General features: G+C 41.1%; 2 protein-coding genes across 3 annotated transcripts in view; one reads left to right on the forward strand and one right to left on the reverse strand.

Moving 5' to 3' along the window:
• Positions 1-22629, forward strand: part of LOC310667864 (SOSS complex subunit C-like) — a 76938-nt gene that overhangs the window by 44004 nt on the left and 10305 nt on the right. The window lies entirely within an intron of this gene.
• HAUS6 (HAUS augmin like complex subunit 6) lies at positions 114-20875 on the reverse strand. 2 transcript variants are annotated; one of them, XM_083419669.1, is made up of 17 exons: positions 20491-20875; positions 18785-18880; positions 15941-16019; positions 14070-14202; positions 13747-13894; positions 13112-13177; positions 12763-12817; positions 12440-12613; positions 11471-11664; positions 10491-10620; positions 9816-9918; positions 9291-9387; positions 7751-7817; positions 6538-6720; positions 5459-5594; positions 2046-3002; positions 114-927 (listed from the first exon to the last, which is right to left on the reverse strand). In XM_083419669.1, exons 1-17 carry the CDS (start codon positions 20619-20621, stop codon positions 920-922), a joined length of 2757 nt encoding a protein of 918 aa, XP_083275795.1. In that variant the 5' UTR covers positions 20622-20875; the 3' UTR covers positions 114-919. The 2 variants fall into 2 exon arrangements, with proteins under 2 accessions (XP_083275795.1, XP_083275796.1); XM_083419670.1 differs by having other exon boundaries at positions 15941-15999; positions 20491-20836.

Here is a 22629-nt window from a genome sequence, read left to right on the forward strand (position 1 = left end):
TTAGCTGAATCCAGCCTAAAATAAGTGAACAGGCATAAAACACAAGTTGGGCCTCTTTCATAGCCTTAAATAATTTTACTTCATTCTTCCAAAGAGCTGAAGGAGGGAAACCCTTAATTCAGAAGATTTTATTGAGAGAGGTTTATTATGCTTTTCAAAAAGTGAAACTTTTATTTCATTTTAATAAATATTTTAAGACAAGTGAAAGTTTTAAGACAATACGTTAGTTACTAGAATTCATTCATTGTCTACATGACCAAGCTATGTCTGGGCAAATGTGTTCTAACAAAGCAAGCTCTCCGTTTTTTAGATTAGTTCTTAAATACACAGCACATAACCTATTTTAGGGGGAGGATCTTGGAACAGCAAATATTAAGAGAAAACAGAAGAGAAAGATGAAAACATCTGCGTAATGAAGACTATTCTTAAACCTCTGTAGATTCACACACAGGAGGAAGAGTTGACATAAGAATGGGCAATTGGTTTAGCCAATTATTTACAAGAGCATTTCATTAAGAACATGTGCTGAAAAGGGTTAGAGCAAAATGATCTGTCAAAATATGATTAGAATGCAGTTATGATATGTAAAGGTGTACACAGATAATGTTTGTTGGTTCAGTCTCTTAACACTCCATGCTTGTGAAAGTCTCAAATGGCCTCAATTTTTCAGGATCTCTTAATCAGTAAAAACAGAAGAGCACCATAATGGGGACTATGCAACAAACTAAGTCAGAGTTTGCATTGTTTAACACCAAAATCTCAATGAAAGCATGAGGTTTACCAAAAAAAAAATTTAAAATACTTTAGGTAAAAGTGAAATGTTTAAGTTTCTGAAGTTAGTGCATTGTTATATAACCAAGGAATGTTTTCATCTTTACAGATCTTTGCAGATGAAGATTCTTTTACATCCAGTTCCATGCTACTTTTCTGAAAAAGAAACACATATGCCATTCAAAAACTTTTCAATTATTTTTTTTTAAACTTGCCTAGAAATAATAGTCCTTTAGGCATAAAGTCTTCCAAGGATGTACCCTGTTACGTATGGGGTAGAAATCAATTACAAAGCAACCTCGGTTAAAACTTTTTAAACTTCCAAGTAGCAAAAGAAGATTTTTATGGTCACTTTGGGTATTAGAATTTAGATAATATTAAGAATAAGATGGTCAAAACTGAGAGATTATGTTTCACATGTTAAGGGCAGAAAATGAGAAATCATTTTCCTTGCACAAACGACGCATGCAAGATCTCTGAATACAAGATTGTTTTAAAAAAATCAGGACGTGGATTTTGTTAAATAAAACTATATCCAGAGAACTTGTTGTGCAAGTGGGAACAAATGAGAATTAAACAAAGAAATAAAAAACAGACAGCAGACTTTCTTGCTCTAACACAAACTGGTCTGGGAAGTCCCCAAAGTTTAAAAAGCTGTTTGCTACATAGGAAATGGTGGGGCAAAACCCCCCAAAACTAGACACTACCTTGGATGTGCAGAATTAGTGGCATGCTTCTTTGGCTCCCGTCTCATGTACATAAGCCGTTTCACACAGCTCCTTGCTCCCTTGTGTACCTACTATGGCATGACTGCTTGCGCTAGAAAATGCAAATCTGAGCACAGCAGAAATGCAAGCTATTTTATCCCTTACAGAACTGTGCTAGCAGTTTGCTGGCATTTCTTAGCTTCTGCCCCACTCAGTATTATAAAGTGTTCCATCACAGCAATCCTATGCCTGCTTCAGAAGTCCCATCATGTTCACTGGGGCTTGGGAACATAGAAAGCTGCTTTTTATCGAGTCTATATTGACTGACATCAGCTCTTCAGAGTTTCAGAGAACGGGTATGGACACCCCTAACTGTGGATGATTAGGGAGAAAACCTGCCCCTTCTACGTACAAAGCAGATGCTCTAACCACTGATCAACTCTGCTTCCCCTGCAGGCAAACAAGAGAACTGTGGCCAAAATCATACACTGAAAAGAGAGGAATGCCAACCCACCCCAACACGGCAATAAAACACATTTTCATCTGCAAGATCCAACAGGTACTAACCATTTAACAGGTCTCCCCTATCCTGTGAGCCTGACTGCTCTCTCTCTGGCGTTGAAGGAAGCGAACCCAGGGGGGAGAGAAGGATCTTTCTGTCAAGTAGAGTCGTGTGCGATGGTTTCCCGGCAAGTTCTGCATCTGATGCATATGGTTTCCCCGAAGGGGTAAGAACATTGCAAGCTTCCAAGCTCGCCGGAGAGAGACTAAACTCAGACCTGCACCTTGGGATTTGTTTTTTAGAAGGCAGCGAGTTTTCGAGCGCAGATTTTTTCAACGTTTCCAAGCGCCTTCGAATAGATTGCAAATCCAGTTTGCACGCACTTCCTGCCACGCAGTCCGGCAGAGTGTTGCTGTCTTCTCTTACTTCATCCAGTTCAAAATCTTTACAACTATTATTAAGGCTTAAGAGTGCCCCTTCCTCTGGAAGGGTTTCTTGAAGTATGCCCAGTTGGATAACTTCCTGGCTATCAGAGCAGCTTCCTATCGGAAGACCATCCCATGACACAGTTGTACTCATAGAAGAATTCTGGCTCACATAAGGAGGCAAAGTCTCTGCCGCAATGCCATTCCATGGACCATCCTCCAGCTCACTTGCACGTTCAGTCTTGAGGCCAGGTTCTGGACTTTTTGTTTCACATTTGCCTGGAACAGCGCATGTTAACCCTTGCTTCCAAAACATCTCACCCATTGGCCCAGCAGCTGCTTGACAGGTCAGCAATTCGCTACAACCGGTAACCACCTGCTGGAAACAAAATGGAGACCGCGCATCCAGAAAAGGAGATTCTGCTGTATCAGACATGCATGAAGACATAAAGCATGCCATACTTGAATCTACTTGGTTTCGAGACGCAGGGACTCGGTCCTCCGGCATGTCTTTTATTGCTTCGGTATGATTCCTTTCCACACTTGAGGCTTCTTCATCCTGGATAGCTTTTTTCCAGGAGCTTCTAATTTCAGCAACTAAAATTCAATCAAGAATGAGTGAAATGTAGCACTGCACTGGAGACCATACTCCTATCCAATGTGTTTCTATTGCACAGTTAGCATGTTACCTTCAAAACTAGCTAGGACAGCTAATATAAATATAAATATAAATAAGTATAAATATAAATAATATAAATATAAATATATATTATTACTTATACCCCACTCATCTGGCCAGGCCTCCCCAGCCACTCTGGGAGGCTTCCAACAGGATATTAAAAACACGATAAAACATCAAACACTAAAAGCTTCCCTAAACAGGACTGCCTTCAGATGTCTTCTAAAAGTCAGATAGTTGTTTACAGTGGTACCTCGGGTTAAGTACTTAATTCGTTCCAGAGGTCCATTCTTAACCTGAAACTGTTCTTAACCTGAAGCACCACTTTAGCTAATGGGGCCTCCTGCTGACGCCGCGTCGCTGGAGCACGATTTCTGTTCTCATCCTGAAGCAAAGTTCTTAACCCGAGGTACTACTTCTGGGTTAGCGGAGTCTGTAACCTGAAGCGTATGTAACCTGAAGTGTCTGTAACCCGAGGTACCACTGTATTTCCTTGACATTTGATGGGAGGGCGTTCCACAGGGCAGGCGCCACTACCGAGAAGGCCCTCTGCCTGGTTCCCTGTAACCTCACTTTCACAGGGAGAGAACCGCCAGAAGGCCCTTGGCGCTGGACCTCAGTGGCCAAGCTGAACAATGGGGGTGGAAACGCTCCTTCCGGGATACTGGGCCCAGACCGTTTGGATTCCCTCGCTTCCTTCCACATGCAATGTCATCAGTTACTTAAGTATAAGGTCCTTAGAAGAATGGTGGATATAATGTCAAAGTTCAGGGAAGCAAAACTATTTGTACTGCCAGACTGTGACTGATCTGCGTTTAAAAATCAGGTTCTGTATGAGCCGAACAGATTTTCTTAGCTTGAACTGCTCTGCTAGTCATGCGAACAGCAAGACAATAGGCTGAAGCATCAACCTCTGATCAGTGAAAAGGCTTCCCTCCTCCAGGCGTATTTCACCAGGCATCGCCCACAGAATGGAAATGCCTGTTTTGTTGCCATAAGGAAAAGAAACTTACTCTTCATAAAGAAAAAATGGATTCTCAGGGAGTGAAGGTAATACCATAGTCTGTGCGTGTCTTGTACAACAAATGAATTAGGCTGCAGAAGAGTAAAGTTAAAAGTTGGAAAGGATCACCCCCTTTGGGAACTATTAGCATTTCTGCTAATCTGGCTCGTAACTGAACTCTGACCAACCATTGTTCTCCTCCTTTCCCACATGTAATTACAATTTGGCAGGTTATTCATACAGGCCAACGTAGAGGACATCACACTTTCCCCCAAGAACAGCTGGAGTGACGAGAGGGAACAATTTACTGGCCTCTCAATGAGTCAGTCAGCACCAAAAAGGGAGCCTCCTAGTCCAGGGAGCCAACCAGGACAATTTCTGCTTCCTTCTTCCTGACCCTTTAAAGAAAAATGGACAGAGGCAGAAAGGATGAGGATGTATCTGCAAGAACCTGTGTGTCAAAAGGTATCAGCTGCCATTGCCTTCAACACTGGAGTCCTAGAGGAAAACGTTGCCATCTAGCACAGAAGCATCACTGACTGCCCAAAATATTGAACGATTTCTCTGATGCCTTTAATTGTGGTGTCTATTCTACCTGTTCAAGAAAGAACGCGAAGGAAGGATAGAACTTTTTTCATGTATGCCACAACAGCAGCAAGAATACTTATTGCGCAGTATTGGAAGACACAAGAACTACCCACTCTGGAAGAATGGCAGATGAAGGTAATGGACTATATGGAATTGGCAGAAATGACTGGCAGAATCAGAGACCAGGGAGAAGAGACGATGGAAGAAGATTGGAAGAAATTTAAAGATTATTTACAGAAATATTATAAGATTAATGAATGTTAGAATGACATTGGATTGAACGTAAAAGGTCATTAGTAAAAAGGTGTAAAATTGAAAGACTTAATATATTAAGATATCAAGGAGATCAAGATATATTAAGATATTAAAATTAAGATAAAGATTAGTTAAGATAGAGGGAAGGGATTTGCTGATTAAATATATGAATTGGAATACAGTGAGGGGAGGTGTGGGGAAGTCTGGGAAATAAGTAAATGTAAGGAATATTATGAAGATGGATTTGTTTTTATTTGTCTTTTTTCTTCTTTTTTTCTCTTTTATGTTGCCGTTTTTTTATTGTCGTTTTGTATTTTTGTATTTGTGTATTTTTCTGTTATTTTCTTCTTTTTATGTAAAAATCTTAATAAAAAAATATTATAAAAAAAAGAAAGAACGCGACTTCTTGTAAAATTCCTGCATCAGACAAAGGAATTACATTCCCTCAAAACCTTAACTTTGTACCAACTGGCATTGCAGAATCCTCTGCCATAGGTAATTAAAGGGTGGAATATTAGAGATACTCACTCAGATTTTCTGGGGTCCGTGGAATCTGTTTCTTTGTTAAGAAGGGATCTGAGATTAAGCTGCCAAACAGGTCCTCCAAATCCTGACCTCCTCCTCGAGTGCTCTGGGGAGAATTAGATACTACTACATCTGCCATCTGCAAAAAAATACACACAATAAAAACCATACAAGTAACACAGGTTTCCACAGGACCAGGTTCTACTCATGGGACTCTGAATCCAGCTTTGACAAACTATGGGACTATTAACATTGAGCTTTAGAGCAGCATTAGTAAAACTTCGACAGAAAAACTAATTCATTAGACACCTGCCAATGAAACAGCTTTTAAAGCAGCTGCTCAAGATGCAAGCAGATTTCCCAACTCTTTCCTAGGTGTCAGGAGACCAGGCTGAGGTCTGCACCTCTGATGAGGAATGGTGGGAGCCTCCTCTGACCAGGATCCTGAAGCTGCCCAGGAGCAGTAGAGCGGTATAGATTTGAAACAGTGGTTTGCAGAGGGGCATAGTTGGGAAGAACTGGGAGGGTGAACAGCAAAGTGAAGAAGAACTGGGAGAGAGAGAGAGAGAGCGCTAACAGACTCTCTCTCTCACTGGAAAGTGTCCAGCCTATCAGTCCAAGGTCACGTAGAGCAGATAAGGTGGCTACACAAAAAGCACGGTGGTTGCAAGATGGAAGTGATGGGACTGGGGGGGCAGGGAAGTGGGTGGAAACCTTAATTGGGAACACCTTTCCTCCGAGATGTTCTTGAGCTGTGATCATTAAAATCTCTTTAAATAGTTAAGAGACTGCTTTTGCTTTGTTCTGCTTATCCACGGCCAAAGGGAAGAAGGAAGTCCCTCCCCCACCTCAGACCTTCCAATACTGAATCCAGCTAAGCCAGGCGTAGGCAAACTCTGGCCCTCCAGGTGTTTGGGACTACTATTCCCATCGTCCCTGACCACTGGTCCTGTTAGCTAGGGATGATGGGAATGGTAGTCCCAAACATCTGGAGGGCCGGAGTTTGCCTATGCCGGAGCTAAGCAGAGCTGCTTGCCTTGTGGCAATTTTCTGGCTGAATCACATTCAAGGACGTCTCTCACCTGTTCCGCCAGTTGCTCTTGTGCCTTCTTCAGAGGATCTTCTCGTTTAACGGAAGATGGCGTTTTGAATGTATCAGCTTGTTTTTTCTTTGCTGTTTTTGCAGGTCTTGAACTTCTTCCTTTATATCTTAAGAGTTGACAACTAGAGTGATCTGCTGCCTTGGGTGTTTCAGTAACCGATCCCTGAAATGATGCAATTATTTGCACAAATGCTCAAGGACCGGTTTTAGATGCAGACTGTCGTTCTTGACAACATAACCACCATGGCAGATTTAACTGCAACAGACAATGCTGCAGTTTCCCAAATTATATGGATTCCCCTATTCAGAAGGGAGAAGCAGGTTTTGGGCTGTCACTACAGAAAAGCTTGGTGTAGCTGGTCTTCTTTAAGGTAAAAGATTTTATGATGTCACAGCAACCAAGCCACATTTGCACCATATATACACATTTTAAACATTTAATTTTAAAGATTTTAGGCCCTCTTTCAGGGTAGATAACCTCACAAAATAGCTCCCAAGTTGGCAATTATTGTTAATTGTTATTATATGGAATTATTTTATATATGGAAATGTTTTTAATTGTTTTGACACTTTTGTGTTTCCCCATTACAATTGTTTCATTTGTTTAATAAATTTCACGTATTTTATTGTTGTAACCTGCCCTGGGACAGGTAGTAAGAAATCTAATAAAGAACTAAAAACAGTACACAACATAAAATAAAATAATGAAAATCAAGACAACTATTTAAAAACCCAATGAATTGCTTAGAAATATTTATAACTCTATTAGGCCATAGAATAAATAATTCCTTAGGCACAGGAGCACCACTGAAAAGGCCCTCTCTCTCATGCATGTCTACTGGCAGGCATATATGGTCTCAAGGCCATTAAAAGGTCAAAACCAGTAAAATAATCTTAGGATAAGGTTCAGCTTCTTCAAGGCAATGGCCTCTCTATGAAGTAATAACGTTTTCTGAAGCCGATCAACACCATGTGGAAGGCAGGGAACACTCACAAAATAGTCTATGTGCTGCCTCACACCCAGAGTAGCACTACTTCTTGGTGCCTATATTGTCTCCCTTCTCCTCCAACCAAAAGCAGAAATCACTCCCATCCACAAGCTGGGAAAGACAGAACTAGGCCAAATTATAACTTTACTCCAAGCTCTGTAACTCCTTGTAGACACTTCAGCTTTTCAAGAACAGTTAGGTTACCTTTTCCAAAGATACCCATGTTTCATTTTCAGACGCTGTGGCGAGACTGGAAGAGGGCACGACCATCCTGGGGGGGGGGGTGAGGAGAGGTGAAAATATTACTAAATGCATACTGTTGATGCTCTGCACTTCATTCAGTCAAAAGCTATATGCCCCGTATCTGTCCGTTACGATTTCCCTCAATTCGTCCCGGTCATCAAAAGGCAGTTTTATTATAGGGAGAGCTAGTGCCAACTAGAGCAAAGCTTTATCTCTATTTGAGTATCAGCCTCCCAGAAGTATAAAGGTGAATCTCATGAACAACAATATATGCACACGCAAAGAAATCAGTGCCTTGAAATATATGCTTCATAGAATGCTTTTAAAGACAGCTTGCGCACAAATCGCAACTGCACACCATGCCACACAAGCACAAATTGATGAAGACCAGTTTACGAACTGGTAGCAATCCACACAGAGAACTTCAAGCAAAATCAGTGTTTTACATATGGCAAGTACTGTATTTTCCCATGTATAAGACGCCCCCTCTTCAAATAGAGAAAATGGGGGGGGGGGAGATTGTCCAGAGTTGCTGAGGTTTTTTTGGGGGAGATTGGCCAGAGTTGTTGATCTTTTGGAGGGGATTGCCCAGACTTGTTGAGCATTTGGGGTGGCGGTTTTGCCAAAAATCGCTCACCCGCAGGAACTGAACAGCCAACTCTCTGCACACTTGCCAAAAGCAAGCACCAAATGCCGCAGAAGCCAGTAGCCAGCGGACCTTGCAGCACCCACCAATCACCCACAAAAATGCCGCAGGCAATATCCTGTTTGCAGCAGCCACCAATCGCCCGTCCCAACTCTCCACTATCCATGTATAAGACGACCCCAAGTTTTTAGCACAATTATTTTAAGAAAATAACTTAAGTCTTATACACGGGAAAATACGGTATTTCCCCCTATTTGGATAAACTATTTATAGTCCTTTATAGGAAGGGCTACAAGAGCTGGAAGGTATGTCTCATATATAGCTGGGTCAATATTGACCTGTGCAGAATCAGTTGCACGTGTAGCTCAAATGTTATTTCAACCCTAAGAACTTCAGGGAGCAGCATGCATGTTTTACGGGGGGGGGACGGGGGACGGACAACATTCTTCAGAGATGCTTCCCAAACCTGACAGGAGCAGCAGCAGCGCAAGTGGGGTCCTCCTCACTTGAGGGTAGCTTCCCATTACAAGAAAAACCAAGCATAAATTAATTCAGCTCTGCTGTTCCTCCTCTGCCCCCATATTGGACCTGGGCGCCTCCTGGGACTAAGGAAACGTAAGAGACGGCAGGTAAGTGAAGCCATATAGCCTTAGAGCTCAAATCTAGATTTGCATCAGAAGGAAAAGACTGATTCGCATTGCATTTCCATGAGATGGTCACAGAACTATAAACAAGAGGTGAGATGTGTAGAAGTACTTCATCCCTGTATAATACCTGCTCCTCCAATTTTCAGACTTGTGTCACATTCAACACACACACAGCCCTTTGATGCATAAGGACATATTAAAGCCATACCTCTCTGCAATTACCCCATCTGAACTACTTTGACATCTTGATGCTTTGCCAGGAAGCTCAAGTTCTGTTTTCTGAAAACTCTTCTTCTTGGTAGAATCTAAAAATACATTTTTACAAAGAGAATCATGGCTTTTCGGGAAGTGCAAATTTGTTATATTTACTAGATTAGAATACCCTAATGAAGGCATCCCCAAACTTGGCCCTCCAGATGTTTTGGGACTACAATTCCCATCACCCCTGATCGCTGGTCCTGTTAGCTAGGGATGATGGGAGTTGTAGTCCCAAAACATCTAGAGGGCCAAGTTTGGGATTCCTGCCCTAATGACTAATACTACATGCCTCAAATATTGTGCCCATGTTAGCAAGATGATTAAAAAAATATGGCTAATGATGATAATTTTAAATGTATAAATATGCAAAGAGGAAGACAGACATGTCTGCGATTGTTGCCATTGAAAGCCCTAACCCATGCTCTGAGGCTATGGATCTCAGGGCAGGATTGATAAAGCTGCTCTTGAGATTTACCTGGAATTGATGCAGGGTACTGGCAGAAGACACTGCTTTTATAAGCTTCCTCGGTAGCAGGAGAAAAAGAAAGGGGAGACATGGCTGGTAATAAGTCAAGTGCCTTAAAAAGAAAGACATTCAAAAAGTTATGTTAAACAATATTTTTAGCTCTGAGTAATATATCGTCAATATTCCAGAAAACTTAAAATTCCTACAAAATTTTAAAACCACACAGCCTCTTTTAAAAATCTAAAAGGCTGCCCTTAAGTTTTACCATTTCAATAAACATTTGAAAACCTTATTATTATTATTATTATTATTATTATTATTATTATTATTATTATTATTTATATCCCGCCCTCCCCAGCTGAAGCCGGGCTCAGGGCGGCTAACAACACTAAAATAGTGCAACATTCTAAAAACATTATACTTACAACCTTACAATAGTAAGGGGTGATAAGTTTGGCTCTTTAAGAAGGTTCAAATCAAGAGAATTAACCATTGCAAAATACTTGAGGATTTTACCAGCGTCACTACCAAAAAGTGTGTTGGTCAAGTTAAACAATTAGTATAACAATAAGGGGACTGCCTTTGGGATTTTTAAAGGCAATTTGTTTCAATTAATTTTCTACAGAAAACATACATTTTTAAAAATCAACACAAGCCTTTTACTCTCCCTGAAAGGATACTTACAGGATCTGGATTTTTAATTAAATGAAAAGGTGACTGGCCAAGGCAATTTTCCCACTTCAAATCCCATTCCTGCTGTTTTTTAGAAATAGACTGCTTTATTGATACACAATCTTCACGTTTTAATTTTTGCCTGTAAGAATTGAAGAATAACCAACATAGTTACTACAAAGTGTTTTATTCAAGCAAACTGAGATTTCATGAACAAATGAGTTATATCAAGTGAGTGTATCTGCTATAAATTACACAACAGCTGTGCCTTAGCTAAAGTCTAGTTGTGAACCATAATTAGAGTAAGCAGAAAGAAACTGCAAGACCACAAAATACAAGTTTCATTTACAAAAATCTGAAGCTATTTGATACTCACAAAAGTAAGTTTGTGTCTTAAAAAGTTAAGTTACTATACTACTAGTATAGACCTGAAAAGCAAGAATACTCACCAAAAGGCAATTGAAATGAGCTAACTGCAAGTTAATAAAATCAGAAGGTAAAGAGTACAGGTCCTCTGTTTAAAATAGAATCTGGACACCAAGACATACAGGGAGAAAGGAATTTTGTACTCCAAGTTCAGATCCATCAACTAGTCCAGAAACAAATAATGTGCTTGTATGCTTCCCACTCTTTTCTATTCCGTTTCTGAATACTTCCAGCACTTGTTAAACCACACTTTCCTCATGGCATCCAAACCAGAAAACTCTGATTTAAGCAAATCGTAAAAAAACAGGAATGTTCCTGGTTTTAGGGATTACTTAAAGCAGTTTCCTGGTTCAGATATCATGAGAAAATTGACTTAATAAACCATAGAAGTATTGACTTAAGGTCGATAACAGAAGATGGGGCATAGTTTGCTCCAGATCCAGGAAATCATGGTTTACCAGACCCTTACATCTAAGCCAGGACAGTAAGTCAGTTTATTCATGCCACAAGTATGTGAAAAGCGGCTGGGCATGTAGGATATGCAAGCCACAGACTTCTGAACTCACCTCAGTGACTTAAGACCCAGTAAATTAACATTCTGGTATTTGGTCTTTCCTTCCATGTACTGAAGATCCAATTTTAGTGCATTCTTGTCAATGCGCCAGCGCTCATGCATCAGTATTTCCAAAGCTTTGTTGAGTAAGTGGACAATCGTTAAAACGTTTAGTTTTCCTTCTTCATAGACATTCCCTACATGAAACTGCAAAACGTTGCAAACAAGAGCAGGAACTGATTAATACAGAAATACATCGTCGTAACACCCCATTCCTCTTTCGAAAAGTGAGCAAAATATAATGGGATAGTGAGCCATGCAAGACAAATGGAGTGAAGACCGTGATTTAAGAGATAACTGAGTGCCTGCAGCTTGAGATTCAGGGCTGTAGATTGTTTCTTTATGCAATGGGCCTGGAAGTCAAATGGGGAGTGGCTGAAGGATAAAAGAAGAAGGCATCACCGATTTTTCATTGTGATTTTTCAAGAGACTACCGAGAAAGGGGCACCAAAAGACTTTTGGCATCATGCTAGTGTATGCTTGGGAGCAATCAGTAAACTTCTCTTAAATTTACATGGCAAACAATTTAAATGGGGGGGGGGATCTCTTGGGGGTAGTATGCGACCCGTGGGTTAGTCACCCCTGCTTATTACAGACGAAGGGTGCCGATATATGCATGGAACCTCGTCCAACCCAATGATCGGTCAGCTGCAAGGAGAGCCTGGCTCACATAAGCCCAACTCAGTGTAGGGGTGGAATGATCTTGCAAGAAGTACAACTCTTAGAACAGAGCTATTTGATTTGAGTTTGATTACATCTTCACTATACTGCAGATCTTTCCCTGCATTTTGTTTTAACAAAGTTGCTAATCACAATAACTAGGGGACAATGAATTTCAGACAACTAAACGAAACACCAGGCAAGAGAAAAAAACAATTCTACACAAAGAGTGGCGCAAAAACAAAGATGCATAGAAACTTACTTGGTGCATATCCTTTTCAACTTTTTCAAGTAGAGGCCTCGGAACATTAATAGCGACACTTGTGCCATCTAATACGTACTGGTCAATATGACCTTTGACAACTGAATCTACAACTTCTATTTCTTTTTGTAGACGTGTAAGTGTTTCCGTTATCTGTGTCCATAAACAGCGAACCTTTGGAAGTAAAAGAAAGCGGGGGTGGAAACGAAAGAGAAAATGAGATACTTTGAGAAAGCAGAAATATGCATGCGCGTAAAATGACAGTCCTGGGAGGCAGGGCACCAGATGGTGATAGTTGGAATTACATGATCAAATATCCTCACCTTCTCAACTCTCTCTGCCGTGTTGTTCTGACTTGGATTAACGCCTTTCTCCATTCTAGCCAGAAAGTGAAAAACACAAAAAGTGTGAGCCAACGGTATAATTTGTGCTACAGCAAAAGCTGACTCACATATTCTGGTGTCTTTTGCTAACAGCTAATCAGTAGCCATTGAGAGCATTAGGCATGACAAGAGCGTATCACATACAAGTCAACACAAAATGCTTCCTTCTCCCACTTCTCATATCTGCCAGGTATTATGTTGTAATGAAAATGTGTTAACACCACAACCAGGGCAAAAAAACTCTAAACTGAAACTTTCAAATGAAAGCAAGCTAAGAGGGTACACTTACTTTTGGAGTTGCTTGTCCAGATCTGCATTTTCAAATTTTAAATCTCTAATTCGCTTACTAAAATGCCTGCAAACAAAGAAGTAAAAGCCAATAGCTACAGGTAAAGATTCTTAAATGTACAATACTCCCAAAAGCAGCTGATGAAGAGCAAACAGCATTTTTCCCTTAAGCCCCAAACCCCCAATATGTGCTTCACATAGTTCATGTGTTTACTTTTTTAGTAATATGCAATTCTAAGATGGCAGCTCCCTAAAAGTTTTAGTTGGTTGGTTTGTTTGTTTGTTTGTTTGTTTGTTTGTTTGAATCAAGAAGCCTTTTTTAGCTACACAGGCCTGCTCCCTAGGGATTCACTCCTATTCTCCCTGACATCTTTGTAGAGACTGCCCTATGTCTCTTGGCAGGATCATGCATTTATTTGGCTTCTAGTCTTTTTTGAAGTGCTAAGATTTTGTCTTACATTTTTGTAAGTTTCATACTTATTTTCTTATTTGAATTGTGTATTTGTGTGCTACCCTTTGTGAGGGCCTTTTTTGGCTGGAAGGCAACACAGAAACGAAAACTCAACAATCTCAGCTATACGGTTGTTTGGATCACTCAAACTGCCACAACTTACATGTTACAGAAACTCTACTTACAATGCATTTTTCTGCAATTCTTGAATCAAAGTGTCTTCCTTTTGAAGACCGTGTAAAAATCTGTTTTGTGCTACATGATATTTTGCAACTGCAATGTTCAAGTCGGGAGGTCTTGAGTTCACTGCTTCTGGATAGGATATGTCAGCACCTACAATGGAAGAAGCAAGTTTCTCAAGCCTTTTGTGCATGGGCCCCCCTTCATTCTGTTTTTTGATCCCTTCAACCCAGTATCAACTACATGTCCTACAATTTATTTCCCATGTGGTGTGCATATAAAAAAAGCTAGTTTGGAATAGAAAGCCTCCCAAGAAATGACTGCTTACCTGCAGAATCTACTTTAACATGTTGCATTATGACATATCTTGCGAAGCAGTACATTAGATGAATGAACTTAGACCCACCGGGAGAAAGGAATAAAGATGCAACAACTGGAGGAAAGCTGTTTCCACATTCGTCCTGGGGAATTAAAAGGATAAAAAAGTGAACGGAGGAAGTGAACTGCAGCCTACAACTCTCTCTCTCTTAGATTTAAGCTTTAGCTACTACCTGTTTGTAGCACTAATATAATCGGCAAATAAAACAATACCAAGTAGCTTTGACAAATCAGCATACTTTGCTTCACCATTTCCTGAGGCTTGCACCAATACTGAACTTCTGATTGTATTCCTTTGTTATGATTTTTAATTGTTTTACTGTAGGTTTTAATTAAGGATGTTGAGTGCCCCAATGGATTTGTTATTGTGGATCTAAGTATGTATCGATTTTATAGCTGTGTGCTGCTTAGAAGCCATTATGACATTTAAGTGGTTTATAAATTAATAAATAAGATTGTGCCTGAGCCACAGCTCACAATACACCTTCCTTCCTCTGCCGAGAGAGAGGGGGGAAAGAAGAGGGGGAGGGAGGTGCCCACCAACACTCAGCATGCAAGGTCCACAGATTACTTCCCCACCCCAGAGAATGTGGCACTGGACAGAACAGAGGTAGCCCACCCCATCACTGGTCTGAATGAGGCTGTACTTTCTGAAGGAACAGGCATACAGTCTAGAAGTACTCCTTGATTCATCACCGCCACTGGAAGTGACAGTAGTGATCTCAGTAATTAGGAGTGCTTTGTAGAGTTGGAAGGGACCCCAAAGGGTAATCTAGTCCAAGCCTCTGAAATGCAGAAATCCCAGCCAGGAGAGGAAGAGGGCCGTGAAGTCCAGACCCCCAAAGCGGCCCAGAGTTCAAAGGAGGCACCTGTGGAACGATAGCAGCCCTTCCATCACTCCGACCGGCCCCCATGGTTACTTTGGGGATCAGCCCAGTAAGAATGGTGGAGGCCCCCCAAGATCTATGTTGGCGATTGCATGTTGTTGTTGCCGTTTGTAAACCAGTCAAAGTAACAACCAGAGTGCCATCCCTGCCTCCCCCGTCAGCAGCTGTTCTGGGACGAGCAGGGATTCCCAGACATCATTGCTGTGCTAACAATGGCCGTTCCTGGACAGGAACAGCTTAGTTACAGCTACCCATATAGCATCACAACTGGATTTTTGTAGAAGTTAAGACAGGCTCTGAAATTGGGCACATTTTGTCACAGGCTAACAACTTTTATTTTTACATGCTTTCCCAAATGTTTTCCCATGGAAAACATCCGATTTTTTCTCTGATAATAGTTTTATCTGTTTTTATTTGTTATTTTTTCGTTTTTTATTATGGTTGGATAACACTATGGTATTTTGTTACTATTATTATTATTCAGCCCATCTGGGGGCTCCCAAAAACACAATAAAGCATCAAACGTTAAAAACTTCCCTGAACAGGGCTGCCTGTTTATTCATATTCCAAACAAATGAAGGAATAGCTTCTGCTGTGCTGAATCCCACCCAGCATGACTTCATCAAATGTACTTTTATGTCAGCACTGGGTGTTTCAAATTCAATCCCACGTTCTGCAACCATAGGATTGCAAAGACATATTTAAATGCCCTGTTTAAAAACTAAAGAGAGGTACCAATGTTCTGATCCTGGACAGCAACAATTTAAACTGACCAGCTACTTTTGGGGCTGGCAAGGAAACCTCCCCAAAGGAGCAAGTACTGGAGGGAGGAATCTTCGTCCACACTCCTTTCTGTCTGAAAGGAATTCTCATAGACCACCAATATTTATGGGGCAAATATGTGAACCCCTTTTTCATTCTTACCGATACTTACTGAAATTCTTCTTAGCCATTCGTAACTATGTTTCCTGAATTCAGAGTCTGTCTTTTTATCTGTTGGAGGAAAACAAAATCTTTCCAGGGAAGGGAAAGAAGTCAATTTCAACAAACGTTCAATGAATCAGATATATTTCTCACAAAAGATAGCAATACAAAGGGCTCAGTGTTCTCTAAACACATTTGCATTAACAAAGACCTAAGTATCCCACCTAGGATAGAGTTTGCATAGACAACAGTTGTAGTCAATTTTCAGGCTGGCATTGATAGTACTAAATCATCCCCAACCCCTGGCCAAGCTGATGGGAGGTGGAGTCCAAAAACTTCTGGAATGCACCTTGTTGACTACCCCTGTGCTAAGTAATAGGCAAGTTATGGAGACAAGAGGCATGTTACATTTACAGCAATGTGTTCCAAATGGGCAGCCTCTTAAGAATTTTTGGAAGCTTCAGCTGATGTGGAATATGTAAACAAAGGGTTTTGGTGTGTTTTCACCCAAGAGAACATGCGTTGACTACTTTCCAACTGCTGCACAGGCTTCCAGTTCACTTCCAAACACAAGCTGGCATACAAGTCTCTCACTACATGACTTGGGCCCAAAATACCAAAAGGAGCATCGTCTCCAATATAAATCTGCCTAATCTTAAGATCTCCAGGTCCCATCAGTGATGAATGACAAATAGCTAGGAGACAAGCACCTCTCCTAGGGTGCTGTGGCAGCACCTAGACTGATAAATTCACTGCCTTAGGAAGTCTATTTGGCCTGCTTTCTCTTCAGCTTTTGTCACATAGTTAAGCGGGGGCTGACAAAATATAGCTGGCTTAACGGCCAGGCATTAGTTTCTACTAGCTAGCTGTGCAGTCCAGTTCCACTATGATAGCACAATAATATTACCTGAATTTATCAATAAATATATTACAGTGGTGCCTCGCAAGACGAAAAGAATCCGTTCCGCGAGTCTCTTCGTCTTGCGGTTTTTTTCGTCTTGCGAAGCAAGCCCAATAGCGGATTAGCGCTATTAGCGGTTTAGCGGCTATTAGCGGCTATTAAAGGCTTTAATAGCGGCTATTAGCGGCTATTAAAGGCTATTAAAGCGGATTAGCTGCTAAAAGGCTATTAGCGGCTTAGATCAGCTGATAAGAGGCTTAGATCAGCTGTTAAGCGGCTTAGCGATCAGCTGTTAAGCGGCTTAGCGAACAGCGCTTAGGGGCTTGGGAAAAAGGGGGGGAGGGGAAAAAAACCCCAGGAATCGCAAGACATTTTCGTCTTGCGAAGCAAGCCCATAGCAAATTCGTTTTGCGAAGCACCTCCAAAACGGAAAACCCTTTCGTCTAGCGGGTTTTCCGTCTTGCGAGGCATTCGTCTTGCGGGGCACCACTGTATCTGGAAAAAAATCTATCTTAAATTGATATAGCTTGGGTTTTTTAAATTCCATTTTTAACTAGAGATTTATTCCACAGCCTTTCGTCCCTCACTTTCTCAGGTTTTTTGTTTTCCCGCCCAGCCAGTCATTTTGTCTCCAAAACCCTATCTACATGTTTCGTTTGGAAATAAATCACTATCCATTGCTTTTGTGGATAGTTAGAACTTAATGACTGCAAAAAAAGCAGATAAAAAGAGATCAAGTTCCATTCTGAATGCCCACAGCCTTGTTTAAGCTAGAATTCCTGCTTGCTACAATAGATTGGCATTAGCATAAATAACTGAACACATATCATCTTACCAAGCGACTGGCTTCCTCCATCTGCATCTTTTGAAACTGAGCTAACCATGACAATTAGTAAAGCTTGAAAGCTTTTTATCACCTAATTCACTTGTCAGAACAGAAAATTCTGGCACATGACTTAGTCTTATCCCAGCAGGTATCTGACCTTTCAGAATAATTTATTTTAGTGAACTGATCTCTTGCTTTTATATACTTTCCTGAGTGCAAGTATTATTTAACATAGAAGCCCTTACTTCTGAATAGACATTTGCAAGATTGCACTGTTAAATGCACTGCTATGTTTTATAAGTAATAACTTGTGTAATCGTATATTCCAAACACTGAATACTATATTGTTACAAAGATATTATTCATGACATCAGTTGGAAAAGAGTTCTATTGCTCATTGCTATCAGTTTCCAGCACCCTGTGACCTCAACACCACAAAGAAGATCTTGCAGGAGTTGCAACTAAATAATCTCCAGAAAATGTGCAGCAAGTCCCTTGTTAGCTAGTTTTTCCTCTCAAACAAAGGCTACACACAGAGATAGCAGCAGCAGCAAGCTTAAAATCTCAAAAAATGATGTGAAGAAATGGAGGAAAGGATGTTAAATTAGCAAGTAGTACCTACACATTCCTCTAATTCTATTAATCACATCCACAAGAATTCTTCTCTCTACCTTGTGCACAATATGCATCCTTTTGGTGGGCAGAGGCGGAGTAGAAACAAACATTATGGTTATCTCCTCTGCAGCAAGACTAGACCTCTACTACTTGTGGGCTGGATATTACACTATTTTATTTTAATGGGGAGCAATACGGCAGTCCCACAAAGGGATAGCAATGTACAATTTCTCCCCAGAGGAAGGCTGCTACTAGCAATTGTGGGCTGCATAGTTGCTGGGTCCTTGGCCACACAGCTATCAAACTAGCAAGCACTCTGTTACCCTTTTCTGCAGGAAAGGGTGAAAAGGCGCTGCCTGGCAGAGACCAACTACATTCTGGTGGCCACAATTTTTAGTTTGGCTTGTAAGGCCATCCAGAAGTTGTGGACCCGTTCATAATTTTGTCTATAAGAAAAAGCCATTGAGTAATAAAGCATCCTTTAAATGAAGTTAAAGAGAAATGACACTCACCTGAAAATCTCATTACAACGAGACTGGTCTACGTTGGAAAACAGGAAGTGCACAACGATACTAAATGCATCTTTGTTCGGTTTATCAAACATGTTCCTAAAAAAAATGAAAAAATATGAAAACCAGAAATGTCCTTGTAAAGGAAACAATTGCCCCATGCACAAACCTCAGCACCCACCAGGATTGCCTCCTTTCCTCCCTTAGAGGGCCCTTCAATGCACTGATAGCAGCTCACAAAATAATAAGATTTGTAGAGAAGCAGGTTGTTGTTTTTTGGAGCAAGAAATGGGATTAACATCCAACCATGCTTTATTTCCCCTCTTATGATAGCACATTTAAAGCTTACAGGAGTGCTACAAGGCCACAGTCCTGCACTATTAATTCTTTCCCATGATCCATTTTAGTGTCGGTAAATACAATTTGCATGAACGTGGACATTCTTTTTTAATTTTAAGGGAGAGAGGTGCAGTGATGGGAATACTTCATCTACCAACATTTGCACGCCAGAGGTGTGCTTAAGGCACACAAGTACTTTATTTTTAAGACGGTACCGTATCTTTTTCAAAAAACCACTACCATAAACAATATACTCGAATAAACCCCCATAGCATTTTAACCCCCACCAGCGCTGTTGCTTCTAGGAACTTGTGTGAGATGTACACCCATTAAACCAGTGGGTCTCCAGCTGCTTTCAAATTACTGTACAATTCCCGTCATATAATTGTAGAGTGGGAATGGACCCCTAAGGTCATCCAGCCCAACCCCCTGCAATGCAGGAATCTCAGCTAAAGCGTTCTTGGCAGACAGGGCTGGATTTAGGTTTAATGACACCCTCAGCTCCTGAAGGTAATGCGGCCATTTATATGTCCAGCTGTGCTTTGTCAACAACAAATTGTTGCTGTTTCTTGCATTGAATATATGGTATATGGTCAAGGACATTAATAGACAGAATATTAAACTGTTTTTATATGCAACAACAGTGGCAAGAATATTGTTGGCCCAGGAACGGAAGCAAGAAGAAATACCAACGAAAGAAGAATGGCAGACAAAATTAGTGGACTACGCAGAATTGGATAAAATGGCAGGAAGAATTATTCGAATCCTGTGGGACCAGAAATTCACAGATGATTGAAATAAATTTACAAATTATTTGAAGAGCAACTGTAATCAACAAATTACGCTAGTAGGACTACAAGAAGTTTTGTAAGGAGGAACATATGAAATATTGCAAAGAAGAGAAAGAAGAGAGGTATTAGTTATATTTATGTAATAGTGAAAGTAAGAAATGTAAATTAAGTGGAAAAGATTGGAAAATTTTCAGATGTGATTGATGGAAGTCAAAAAAATTGTATAAGATATAAAAGTATGTTTAATAATTGTTGAAAATGATATGTTAAACATATGGTAATTTATTGACCTAATAGGCCATTTGCACATCACAAAATATGTATTTTATCAAAGTAACTGTGGAACTGAAATACCACTGTTGAACTGAAATGCAATTAAGAAAAAGTATATTAATACTATAGTGAAATTTGGGGGGGGGCAAGAAAGTGGGGCCCCCAACCTCTGCTTAAGAAACCTCCAAGGAAGGCTGAGGACAATGGGAGTTGTAGTCCAAAAAACAGCCGGAAACCCAAATTTGGGAAACGCAGCATTAAACAAAGGTCAGTTTAAAAGAAAAAAGAAAATAAAGGCCCACTCACACGCCCAGGCCGAGATGCGTGGAGACCCTCCCGGCGGCGGCTTTTTCCGGGTCGAAGCCCAGCGCCAGAAGGTAGAGCCAGAGGTGCTCTTTCTCCCAGGCGGGAGGAGGCGAGAGCTGCTGCGCGCTCATGGCCGCGAGGCGAACCGGGGCTGACCCGTGTCTTCCTTTCCTCACGTGCAGGTATATCCTCCGCGTCAGCGCTCTGCTCTTCCTCAAGGGTTCCGCCTTCGTTCGCCAAGCCCTTCAGGTCCTCTCAGAGGCGCCCTTCTTTTTCAGCCTCAGCCGCCGCCTCGCCCACCACACGCGCCGCCATTGAGGCTCAAACCGCCAAAAAAGAAAACGGGGAGGGGCGGCGAGGCGCGCGCCAGCCAATCAAAGAGAAAAATGCGCGGCTCCAGCCAATGGGAGGGGGACCGGCATGCGAGTTCCCATCATGCACCGCTTGCCGGAGACATATACTGTACCCGACTCTCAACCGAGGCACGCTGGCGTAGAGCTACGAAAAGGGTAGAGGGGGCTACTAGTTAAGTGGCTGCCTGCTGCGCGAGGCTCTTCCGCAGGCGGAAAGCGGAAACTGCTCCTTAGCAACGGAGGGGGGGAAATTCCCCACGGGCTTTCAATCGGTGCTGGATTTATGTATAAGCTAAAGAAGCTCTAGCTTAGGGCCCCACTCTCTTGGGGGCCCCAAAAAAATTTAAAGGGGAAAAAACCTGGATGTACAATTCCAAAATATAAGATGAAAAACAAATAAAATAAATCCTACATACAGCAACAGTGTTTTGTAAGTCCTGGGCCCCGCCTGCTAGCCTGCTCCCTAAAATATCCCTGGTTTGCTCCTTTCTATATATAGGGTGCCTACATTCTGTTATTTATAATTATTAGTAGTTTGCATCATATATTTACACCTATTATTATTTCATGTTATAGCAAGCTTCAAGAGACTAGGTTATGAGTGTAAATTGTGTTTCTAAAGGAACTTTTGTTCTTGCTAAATGCCAATGTGTTTGCATTATTAAGTTAGTTATGAATAAAAATCAATTTAAGTTAGAGATTAATAATTATTTCCCTAGTAATATACTTCTTAATTGTATTTCACTAGTAATATACGGTATACTTCTTTTTAATAGATTTCAGTTCAACAATTACTTTGATAAAATACGTATTTTGTTATGTGCAAATGGCTTTAGATGCCTATGATGTCCATAAATTACCATTGTGATAGGAATTTTGAGGTCTTAGATATTTGGTAATGTTCATAACAGCACGTACATAGATCAGCACAGGAAGACCGACCTGAAGCCATTTTGATTCCTAAACTGACCAAATGTTTTCTCTGAAAGGTCAAACTGGAAAAGCCTCCCCATTGTCTTTTCCTTCACAAATCCTGTCTTAAGGGTATGTCTGTGTTTGAATAGGGTGTGAGCCTGTGACCTGGCCCAGGAACTAAGTATTTATCACTACAAAAGAATGGCCAGGCTCCCCAGGCAATCCAATCAAGTAACCTGCCAGACAGGAGATAAACAACAACAGGAGAAAAACAACATTCAAATGTTCTGTTTTAGACTGCCTTTTCTGTGATGTAGGTGTGATGTATCTAAGTGGTGGTCTTAGGTTACACCCCTTCTGTGATGTATGTATGATGTTTCTGGGGGTGGTCTTGATCTACAGGGTGGCAATTTCAAAAGTCTTTATAAGGCCTTGCATGCCATTTTTCTGGGTCCCTCCTCTCTCCTGCGGGTGAGGGGAGCACCCTGTTGCAACAGATCAATAAAGATCAAGCTTACTAGCTTTGCTTTGCTTCTCAATATTCTCTGGTTGGCCTCTGTTATTTTCTCCTACCAATAGGGAAGCTATGTAAGGACACTCTATGGGCTCTTGGATACCCCATAAGGGAAAAGGGCAATTTTTGTTTACAACACCATGTAGCATATATTCAACACAAACAGCGGCAATTTGTTGTGCACAAAGGACAGCTGGACATAGAAAGGGCCCCATTACCTACAGTAGCTGAGGGCCTCATCCAACCAAAATCCGGCCCTGCTTTCAGTGTAACTGAATCCTGCTCTGTGGCTTCTTGCTTGGTCATCCTTTATCCTTGCAAGGACTACGTGGCCAGCACAGGAGCATAGCTGTCAAC

This window comes from Podarcis tiliguerta (genome assembly GCF_965153285.1).
Source record: "Podarcis tiliguerta genome assembly, chromosome: 17".
In the NCBI taxonomy this organism is placed as follows: Eukaryota; Metazoa; Chordata; class Lepidosauria; order Squamata; family Lacertidae; genus Podarcis; species Podarcis tiliguerta.